This window comes from Lygodium microphyllum, chromosome 13 (assembly GCF_053477565.2).
Source record: "Lygodium microphyllum isolate KBCC chromosome 13, Lygodium_microphyllum_v1.1.10, whole genome shotgun sequence".
Lineage (NCBI taxonomy): Eukaryota > Viridiplantae > Streptophyta > Polypodiopsida > Schizaeales > Lygodiaceae > Lygodium > Lygodium microphyllum.
This window is the reverse complement of record NC_141147.1, coordinates 3,724,606-3,736,401: the sequence shown is the minus strand read 5'-3', so window position 1 is coordinate 3,736,401 and position 11,796 is coordinate 3,724,606. Positions and strand designations below refer to the sequence as shown.

At 39.8% G+C, this 11,796-nt stretch overlaps 1 protein-coding gene across 2 annotated transcripts; it reads right to left on the bottom strand.

The window, feature by feature from the left end:
* Nucleotides 1-8,516: 8,516 nt before the first annotated feature.
* On the bottom strand, nt 8,517-10,424 carry LOC148026295 (uncharacterized). Of its 2 annotated transcripts, XM_087690424.1 has the most exons (3): nt 9,035-10,424; nt 8,856-8,938; nt 8,517-8,741 (listed from the first exon to the last, which is right to left on the bottom strand). In XM_087690424.1, the coding sequence occupies exon 1, from the start codon at nt 9,988-9,990 to the stop codon at nt 9,331-9,333; it is 660 nt and encodes a 219-aa protein (XP_087546550.1). In that variant the 5' UTR covers nt 9,991-10,424; the 3' UTR covers nt 8,517-8,741; nt 8,856-8,938; nt 9,035-9,330. The 2 variants fall into 2 exon arrangements, with proteins under 2 accessions (XP_087546550.1, XP_087546549.1); XM_087690423.1 differs by lacking the exon at nt 8,517-8,741 and having other exon boundaries at nt 8,836-8,938.
* Nucleotides 10,425-11,796: the final 1,372 nt, after the last annotated feature.

Genomic DNA, 11,796 nt, shown 5'->3' with positions numbered 1-11,796 from the left:
GAGAGAAAGGCAAGAAGAAGAGAGAGAAAGAGGGAAAAAGGAAGAAGAGAAATAAGAAGAAGAAGCCATGGAAGCTTGAGAAGGTGAAAATAGAGTTTCTTGATAATTTCTGTGATGCCTCAAAATACCCTCTTACACCTTATATACCGTTAGTCTGACTGGTATGTTCCCATGCCATGTTTCCATGATCCCCGTTCATTACAGTCAGGATTTGTAGTGAGCAATCCATGACATGTAAATAATGAGCTTCTCCACATATCCTTGAGATAGTGAAATCCTTGTAATTTTCTTTTTATAAAGAATGAATATAAACTTTTCTTTTCACTTATGAGTACTTTCAATTTAGATAATCTTATTTTACTATGATCCAAGCGTGCGATAATACATACTGTAATTAGTCAATCGTGCTAGTTAAAATCATATTTAAATTGCATGTTGGAGTTCTATAATCTATGCAATATTATCTTTGCATAATGATATATTATAGCTAATCTCTTCTACTTATTTCTTAAAATTAAATATTAAATTGAATCCAAGGTATTTTGAAGGTCTTTCAAATTTCTTTTCTTAAAAATTTTCTATATTTTCTATAGTTGGACTTGCATATGCTCAACGATCCAAGTATATTCGAGGATATAATAATGTAGAACAAAGCATTTGTCTGTATGAGTAATTTTAATGGTTACTTTAAAGTATTGAAATAAAGAAACTAAGGTAAGAGTTTTAATTTGAAATTTTAGGGTTAAAAAATAACCTTTATTTAAAACCCTAGATACATAAAAGCTATAACTCCAAACTCATTTTCATTTTCATTCTTTATTTCCCTACACTTGTGCTCTCCTCTCTTCTCTCTTTGTGTGCCATGGCTACCACTCCTACCTTTGCTACATGGATTAGCTCCACATGCTACACACACTTAGGAGACCAGATATACCCTAGGTTTTGCGTGACCTTGAGTCTAGAGAGCTCGCTTTCTACTGTAGGCCCTAGCTCTAGTATACTAGCATCGTTTTGTGATGCAATAAACCCTCTCACCACCTGCTCTATTCCGGACTCTACTCTCAGATGGGTCACCATAGATTTACTATATAGTTTACATGCTGGATCAAGCCATGCAAAGGTAATAAATCGAGCCCTCGTGCATGTGGAGCACTATCTCCATGCCAGAGCAGTGCCCACCTCATTCCAGGACCACGCCACGATGGATCTCATCGAGCGCGATGCAGCATTTGCCATATATGTTTTGTGCACTGAAGTGCAAGAGGACAGTGAGGAAGACATCGATACACCCTCTCGGCCATAGCTATAGTATTTCAAGAGGGAGCCTGAAGAGATCACACTCGATCCGAGAGTAGACGCACCATAAAGCTTAGCCATTGTGCACCCACCTCCTTGTCCTGTTGAGATGCTGACAAGCGATGAGCCACCCCTCGCTTCTCTCCAGGCTATCATCATCGAGGGGGTGGAATATTTACTTATGAAGAATGTACTAGAAATTTTGGAGCTAAGGGAAGAATAGCGATATTGTATCATGGTGTGTGATACACTTGATGATTTTCTAGATTTTGATATACAAGATGTGCCAACATATGTTGATGAGGTGGCTCGATATGATGGCATGAGTGTCAATGACATCTCTATCATTGTGAGCATCCAAAGCCAAATTGAGAATGTGGTGCCACAATATGAGATCTCACATGAGGAGTTCGAGCGGTTGCAAAAAAGCATTTTTGGACCTCGACCCAACTATGCAATACCTTCCCAAGAGAGAGACGAGGGTGGCCGAGATGCAGGAGCAGACCTGGATGCTCCATTATAGCAACATATAGATGATGCAAAGAAGGTAATGTTATCGAATTAATGTTATCGAATTTGCGTCAAAATTTACTAGTTCGGGCTCCCAGAGCTGCCCTGGCCAAAGGCTCGGGTCTAGGGGCCTGAATCTACACATCAAATTTTGCTTGCATCGGGCCCCCAGAGCTGCCTTGGCTAGAGGCTTGCAGATTCAAGCCCCCAAATGCGAGCGTCTAGCCAGGGCAGCTCTGGGGGCCGGATCCTGGAAAAATTTGATGTGCACACTCCGATGCCCTAGGGGCCCTACTGGTAAGTTTTGATGCAAATCCAATGTATATATCATTACCACACTCCATGCATAGTGAGTTTGACACTGAACTTGTGTGATGCAGGACATTATCTATATAGATGAATTTTCATCTAGATAAGGTGGTTGATCTGGTAGCCAAGGAAGGGTGTAGGACTTGGCATTGAATGAGTATATCGGCCAACTTGTGAGTGACATTTTTGTATTCCATAAGACATGCTCCCCGGCTTTTTGTGAGAACTTCTTGAAGTTAAGGGCACTAACAAAGCCTGGGCCCCTCAAGACCATCCCAATGAACTCTAGCTTGGAGAAAGTAGTGTTGCTTCAACATTCGAAGCTCCTCTACTTATTCTCTAGTACTAGTTCTAGGCCACTTTTTTCTAGGGTGGGCCGTGGCGGCATGGTTGCTGGTGTTGAAGACCCCAATGTCATTAGGCAGGAACTACTAGGGCAAAATGTGTTGCTTCCTATGATCAAGAATAGCTCTGACCATGGGGAGTCTAGCTCAAAGAAGCCTAGGAGAGAGTAGATGTGCTTAGTGCCAAATGATATCTCATCATCAATGTAATGTAATTTGTAATCTTCTCTTGAAGTAATGAAAACTGATATTTGTTGGATTTGTGTGCAATGTAGTTTGTCATACACATCGTTTATTATTGTTTTTTTACTTGAATATTACGTTTATTTATCGGATTTATATGCAACACGATTCGTACCCTAAATTTAATACGTAGTGCTTTATCGAGTTCGTGTGCAATATGTATTCATTCGAATGCATGCAACAATAACTCAAAGACATAAATAAAACAAATAACAAGCGAATAAAAAAAAATAAGACGCGCCAAAAAAAATTATTCATACTCATAACATTTTACATGGGATCCATTACAACCAGGGTTTTAGAAAATCTCTTTGGAAGCTATATTTTGTATATGTTTTGGTAGTGCACCCCTATCATTGTTGATCTCTGCGAGAGGACTGTCCTTCCATCGTCGGAAGAACCTCACTATCCGCAAAAATCCCTATCGGTGACGGTGACTCTCCTTGCATGTACTGTTGCAGAGACCGAGTCTCCGAATAAGTCAATGACGTAAGCTTTGGCATTTTCCTGTAGTGCAAGGAGGGCTTGGGTAGTCTAGTGATCGGGTTATTGCAAGCGTGTTCCATTGGGGAAGTGCCTCCTGCTGTTCTTAATGAGTATGCTATCCATAATCTCACACACTAGCTTCTAGAAAGGAGCCTTTGGTATTAGGAGGTGTGTGATCTTCTAGTAATGGCAGGTCTCACAAAGAGCCATTGTGCCTGGCTTCCATCGACGCTTGCAATGCTAGCGTGGTGGTGGTGGTGGAGCTGGCAAAGGTGGCCTCTGCATAGGATTTCTAGGGGGTGTCTCCGGGCCGCTTGCTTGGTGTGTGCCATGTCTTCTAGGAGAGAAAACCTAAAACTCAAAAGTGAAATGTGTAAAATGAGGTGAAACTTTAAACTTATAGACTCCTATAGGGTACAACAGCTACCAAAACAAATTTTGGCCTCATTAGAAGTCTCTGGGGACACTTGTCCGGATGCTTGCATCTGGGGCCCTGAATCATGAGATTCGATGGGACCAATTTTTAAATATCCATGAGTTTTTATGATGCCCAGCATGTGGGTGAAGTCTCACCAGATTTCGATTTATAAAATTGATGGTTCAATCATTTTTTGAAAATACATGAACTGGATTATACTTCAGTGATAAACAGAAAAACTCCCCACTGCATCGAGTATACACAATTGCATATTAAATGTGATGTCAACCAAATCACTAAATACAGTGAAGATATAGTGCATCGGCCCATGTACAACTAATCATTGATATGCGCATGATTGCGCATTGAATTTATCCTTAGCAAAACTACTTTCAAAATTAGAAACTTGAAAATACACACAATGCAAATCATGGCAAAATAGAATAACAAATATCAGATTTGGCATTACGAAACCATGAAATAGACGGTACATAGTGCATTGCACGAAGTACAACTAGAGCTAGGAAAAATTTAGCTCCATTTTGTAGGCCACTACTATCAAATAATTGAAGGTCTAATGGAAAGATAAACCAAAACTAAGCTCCTTACAATCTACAATCAAACCTGAGCTAAAAACATAGATCCAATTAAAAGGTAGCTTCTCAAAGTATATTGTTGACATTAAGATTAAATGCATCCTTGTTGTTGCAGATCCTACGAACAAGAACCATATCTATGGGCTTAATCATGATACGTCGGGCATGAATGGCTAACTTGAGAATCACCCATTAGATCAATCAAGTAACTTTCAGCTGCTTCTTGGAGAGCAAGCAAGGCTTGGCTTAACCATCGCCCCACATTCCTTGCTTAGTTCCTTGAAAAGAACATGTGATTATGCCCACCAACCTAGAGAATGGTGCCTTAGAAATAATCAAGTTGGCACGCGTAGCGTAGATGTGCCTGGTCTCCATCTTCGCTTCTTATGTGTTGGAGGACGTGTATTACCAGCTGGAGCAGTAGTGGGAGGTGGAGTAACTGGAGCACATGGACTACCATTTTTGGACAATGTCGAACCATCATTATTGACCACACTAGGGCCACCATTGTTGGACACAGTAGCACCACCATTGTTGGACATAGTAGCACCACCGTTATTATCTGCAGTAGGGCCACCGTTATCGGCCACCAACAGACCTTTGTCACTCACAGTATGCTCGCTAGATTCAGAAGAGTGTTGAGCTCTTGCTCTTGTAGGTGCCTTCTTGATAGGAAGCTTGGAATGTGCCATGGTTGTGATAATGAAGGATAGAAAGGTGGAGGGTAGAGTGAAGAGTAATGGGAAAAAATGAAAGGAGAGACTTGACTTAAGTACGAAACTTTTAAACTTACTGTAGTGTAAATGAACTTTAAAATTAAAAAACATAGTTCGAAATCGAGTTTGAAAAACATAGTGATAAACCTTCGAAATTTTAAACAAAATTTGTAAGATGACATCTCATGTTAAAGATAGGAGTATTGATGTGTCATATCTTGGGTACCTATGCTCTCTCGTAGACTCTAAATGCATCAAAAAGTATTATCTTTATCTAGGTCTCCATTTCTTGCCATCCCTCTCTTGGGTTGCTAACCATTCTGCGTGGTGTTGTCTAGCTATGTTGTTTTCATATCTTGCTTTTCTCACTTCATATATGAATTTTTGATAACGTGTTGGAGCACCTTGTTGTCCTACCTTGGCAAGCCATTTTTTCTTTCCATCTTTCCCTTTCTTCCTAGTTTGCATGCAATATATACACAGAAATTTTGCATTTGTTACATTTGATAAACCAAACATACACTTCAATGTTTTTAAATCACCTCCAAGATGCCATTCAACTTGATAGTCCCCAAACCCCTTGATGTGTAAAATTGCTCCATTATTTTGCTGTTGAATAACACTGGGTATATTAGTGAGGTTTAAAAAAACTTTAAGTACTTCATGGTCCTCCTTTGGTACTTCAAATGCTGCAAGCCACCATATTTCATTCTCTAACTGTACACTGAAGTATAAAGGATGGTTTTCATCGATGTTGGGATCCAATGCTCGATTCATAAGTGTTATACTCGCACGCTCAAGTTTTTGCCCCTTAATAATCTCATTCTCATCAAGTTTGAGGACAAACTTAAGCTTGCCTCTACATTCTTTCATAGATATATTCTAGAACATGACCATAGCAATTTGAATCATACATATATCCAATACAAAGTTGTTGGATGCATTCAATACAAATGCAAATTCTTTGGAACCATACTTCAATATGTGTGTATTTTCCAGATGCGTTGGCTCACCAATTAGTTCTAAAACTTTCTCATTTAGATATTTTTGAGTCTTCTTCACGTGAAATGGTTTTGGTAGAGGCATTACTCGCTTAGTTTTGAAGACTTGCTTAAATCATGTATCCAATTGTTGATATAGAGCATACTACATGACTTAGAACTCATTCCCACCTTGTTACATAACCCTTGAGCATCTGTAGCAATAAACAAGTTGCTCACATCCCTAAGATGTTCACTTGTGACACCACTTACAATGTCCTTGAATTTATGATTTTCCAATGCATTTTTGACCATATCCTTGCTTAGGACTTTGGCAATAGTATCATTCTCTGCATGAGGGAACATATTTCTCATTGTAGCAGATTGAACATAAATCTGTCTATGATATTATCAACTTCCTTTGGTTAATTGGTGAATTGGTTTAACTAATCGGATGTGCCAATGTGCTTCTTTGGTTTTTAAAGTGGGTTCAATCTCCAAAGTTTTTGCGAGCTTCCTCTTTATGTTTCGATTCTCCTTCTCCAAGTCCATAACTTTAGACTGTAACTCAATATTTTGCACGTATGTAGCCTGCATAGCATCTTCAATGACAGACATTGCTTGTTGTATGCTATGGTTCTCCCTATCCTTCTCAACCAATAATCTATCCTTTCCATCAAAGACTGCATATTCCCTTGTAATCTTGTCTACATATTTTTCAAGGCTTGATGAACCCCTACTAATCCTTGTGTGATAAGTCTGCATGTGTATCCATACAATCCTTCATTGCCTTCATAAAAAAACTTTACAAATGATGTAAGCCCTTCAAATTGTGGTGGCCTTTGAGTGACTAGATCGGGTGGATAAATGTGCCCATCAACTCAAAGGTCCACGTTGTTTTTCCTTGCATTTCTTTCTTGTTGCATCATGTATCTTATTGCATCATCCCTTTCTACAGTTCTTTTGAACATTGGTGCATATTCATCCTCCAATTGAAAGTGAATATCTCTCTTTCTCTTGGTATGTCCTGCACTTGCATCCTGTAAAGAAAAATATATGCCAATTTTAACATTACACAATTACACCTCTTTGATTAATAGTAACCTAAGGAGTCAATGCCAATTTTCTGATCAATAGCACGAACGTCTAAATATCTGGGAGTAGCAGGTCAGCATCAATCCAACAGCATGCAACTAATTCTAGATTGGCTCAAATCACACAATTACACCCCTTTGATTCACTATATCTGTGTTCTTTTTTACCCAGTTGGATCTTGTCTCTTTCCCTTGATTTCAATCATGATAAACCCTAATCAACCCCTAATCTCCATGTAATCTTAGCTTTTAATCTACCTCTAATTAGCATCCAATCTTATCTTCTGTTCTATCCAAAATATTCTCTCTCTCTCTCTCTCTCTCTCTCTCTCTCTCTCTCTCTCTCTCTCTCTCTCTCTCTCTCTCTCTCTCTCTCTCTCTCTCTCTGTGAATTGATCAAAGATAGTTAAATACATATATACGGAATCTTGGCTAGTGGAGAACAATAACATCATCTTATCTTCTATCCTAATTTACTCTCTGTCACTCTATCACTTATTTTCTTAATTCATCTCACATAGTCCTCTCTCTTCCCCCCTTCTCCCTCTTTCACTCTCTCTCTCTCCCCCTCTCTCTCTCTATGAATTGACACTTAAGGATTAAACAATAACTATGAAGAATAATAACATCACATAGATTTAAATAATAAAGATACCTCCATTATCACTTGATTGCTTGTACTACAGAGTGTTGAAGATGAAGATATCTTATAGCACAGTACTGAAGAGGGAGATTACTTGTAGTAGGGTAGAGAGTGTTGTAGATAGAGATTATTTGATTTCAGAAAATGCTATCAAAACCACTCCTAAGATTGCTTGTAGCGGGGTAGAGAGCTTTGTAGATAGTACAGAGTATTGCTTCAAAAGAATTCGTATGCAAGAAACCATATTTTAGAGGGAATGAGAAGAGTAAACAAAATTTCAAACAAAACTAGAGCTTTAAGAGGGAATGACGAAATGCCCACAAATGGGCATATACTTGTCCAAAAACAATAAAATTTTACAAGGAAACTCTGAGTCAAAAAGATGTCTCTGGGTAAAAAATAATCTTAAAATATGATGTGTATATCATTTTATATCATTTTTTAACTTCTGCCCTTTTAAGAAGCAAGAATGAGAATGATTCTAATATATTTTCATGCTGAAAAGTCATGAGGGCATTAAAGAGTCGTATATTACACTACAAGATATAGGCCTTATACCAACATTAAAAGCGACGAAAATGTTAATAAAGAAATTTTTCCCCGTCGCAAAAAGCATTGTTATTGGTGATGCCATAGAACAATCGGTATTAGCATCATTTTCAGCATCGCTATTTGAATCGGTATCAGCGTCGCATTTACCGATGCAAATAACGAAGTTAATAATGATGCTTTGTGATGCTAATAATGACGCGTGCAGTAAATTTGCAATGCTAATAGCAACAATAACAGGGAAAAAAAAAATTGTGGCATGGCAGTTTATGCTATATTTGGGCCATACAAAATAGTTTCTTCACTGTATACAAATGCTCGTGTAAATAAAGACAAAGTGTACTTAAATCATAACACTGATACATGAAATAGATACATGATCACATAATGAAAGCGACTGGTACAATCATGGCAAGATATAACTACTACATAGAAAATGTCTACACAGATCACGTGACAAAAAAAAAAGGGTGTATGAACTCCAGGGATCCAAGGGCGAGCTATAGATCATCACCATCTGAAAGCTCATCCCGCCGCAAAGGAGCATCGAATAGACTCTGCAAAACAAGAAACAACTACACATCAATCCACTATACAATAATGCATTCTAATTAAACATGGTAACTACGGACAAGAAAGATAAGTGACTTATAGTGCCATCGCATCCATACAATCAGTCGATCAATGCAGCGAGACTGTGCCTCTCTGCATATCGAGTCTCAAGGCCAGTCGGATCGTGATTTGTAATGGAGTGCTGCAAAGAAAACAAATTACTAATTGTTAGAAACACGATTTTCAGTACAAAGGATATTGCAAAAAAATAAGCAAGCAAAACAAAAGAAAAACTTACAAAGTCCTCCAGATATATCATGTGCTCGCTACTCCCAAGATGATGGACCACTCTGGTCTCTAGTCGTGCCCTCACTGCCTCGCGCTAATGTCTCCAACATCCTAGAGAATCTGTAGCATCCTCCCTAAGTCGGCACCAGTCGTCTGTGTCTAGCCACTTGAGCTTTGCAACCCCACTCTTGAGTGGTGCGTCCGATCGTCTATGTGACATATATGCACGCATACACTCCATCATCCAGCCCATAGAAAACCTATCTGCTGCGGCTGGTACCGGAAACTCCTCATGCAAGGATACTACTATGTAGTCCTTGCCCCCCTCTGGTATGTTTTTCCAATGATCCAAGATGTTGTGCTAAAAAACTCTCTCATGCGAGCCATCACCCTTCTTCCCTCATCATTCATGATGATGGCTCCTGACCTATCATCTACAAGGTAGGCATAACCCTCTGGGATATGCCTAAGATGGGTCCTCTCCCACCTGTGATTATGCTCTTGGGCATATCCAGGAGACCCATGTACATCTGGTGTACCGACTGGGATAGTATCTTTCGGAGTAGCACCCATAGGGGTGCCACCTCCGGATGGCTGAGCAAAAGCTGGAGTGACAGGAGTAGACGTCCCCACAGGTGTGACAAATCCCGAAGGTGATGCAACTCTAGCAGAATGACGAGACGGAGACACCGCATCCGTGCCTCCACAGCAACCACCTGAGCCATGCTCTCTAGAACCTCCACGAGAGTGAGGAGTAGCACCTGTATCCCGAGCCGACCGTGGGCTCACTGCATCCGAATCTTTGCAGCATCCCTCTAAAGCACTCCCTCCTCCTGGCCCAAGTTTTGAGCGTCGACCTCGTCTGCTCAAAATTGAAGCATCACATCGCACCGAAGTATATCTAATAGAGCAACCTGACGATGTCCGAGAGAGCTCCTGGTCCATCATGTCTCTGAATCTCACCATCTAATCTAGATATATGCGTGTGAAGATATCTTGCAACTCCTCATCGCTCATCCCTCGACTCATCCTAATGATCTAAGTATCCACAAAGATCACCTGCACAGACAAAAAATGATGTTAGCATAATCAATTTAAATCATACAAAGCACGGTAATATAAATCTTTAAAAATTTATATTACCTAAAATGCATATCTTATGTACCCTTATAAGCGATTTCTCAACGAATTGAGTAGATGGATGCTCCAAGTATGAAGTATCCTATGGTCCCATGTCAATCTCCTAACACAACTCGGCATAAACTGGAAGATTGATAGATATGTCACCACAAAAGAATGAGTCCACCTCGTTCTCAAAGAATTCTTAAACTTCTATATTTCCATCATTGTTACTCAATGCTGGCTGCTCTACATGCTTCAAGATTTTGGTGGCCTCCACCCCTTGCAATATCGACCCCTCTATTTGCATATTATCCTTATCTCTATGCTTGGAATATCACTTTGATCATATACTCTCGCACTTCAGGGAGCTAAAGGTATAACATACCACCATCGAGGTTGTCGGGGGTTTGGATAGAAGATCACCTGTTCACAAATACGTACAAGAGAGATTTAACTATTGTGATATGTACCATGTCGTAATACAATTAAAAAACAAATGAGTTCATGCACCTGTTCACAATGGGCCGGCAACACAAAGGTGTCGTGCAAATCCGTCCATTTTTTTTCGAAATCTATTTCGAGAAATCCAGATGGACCTTGTCGAACTATTGCTCCAGCTCCTTCAAGTACCACTTTGAACCACTGCACATCAAATAGTATCATGGTGAAGCTACAGTAATCCACCGTAACAATAATTTGCAAGTTTCCAAAATACTATATCTCATCTATAATTGTGTTTGGATCCGTTGCTCTTCGTCGGCTCTCTTGTGCTCAAACTTTGCCATGATACCACAATCTGTTGTGGAGCGCATTTTATCAATACGCTCCATGCAGAAATGCCATCCACGTGACCATATTACACTATATATTTTGTATTGTACATTGAAACACTAAATTACTTATTGCATATAAAATATAGATACGACAAACCCTAAATATGTCATCACCTTTGGACTATATCCCCTCGAGAATTCCCACTCCTCGGTTGACACCTCCGCCCCTTTGCGAGACGCTGCGGTCAAAGCTCCATACAATCATCGCGTTGACATAAACCGTGACATCTCCTCCATCCCCTCGGGATATCGAATTGGTCGACGGCGCATACTACGTCAAGATTCAAATCATGCTTCCTCTCGATTTTTCCTAGCTTGCTGGTACCTGGCGAGCCACGTCTCCATAGAGGCATGGTGCAACATACAAAAGCGATTCACTTTCTTATCCATTACAGCATCCATTCTTTTTTCTATCCCATTTCCAACCACCACATCTCTGGTCAATCTATCATCGTCCTTCATAGCATACTGGTAGGCTCTAGATCCACCATTGATAGCCATTGTGAAATATGCACTAGCATCTTAATCTCCTGTGAGATCCATTGCACTAAAGTCAAAAACCTGTAAATTGCCCCGCGTATTTCTGGAGTAAGGCATCCTGCGATCGCAATCGGTAGTACAAACTGCCACAAATGAGAAAGCATTATGAACAATGACTACACTCCAAATAGCAAAATGCGCAGGCCACTTACAATCCATTTGTAGTATAAACATGACATATCTTATGCCAATCATGGGATTTTAGCCCTGATAATTGGTCATCTTTAGAAAACGTAGACCTCAGAGAATGCATCATACCCATCGGAGTGTGGATACA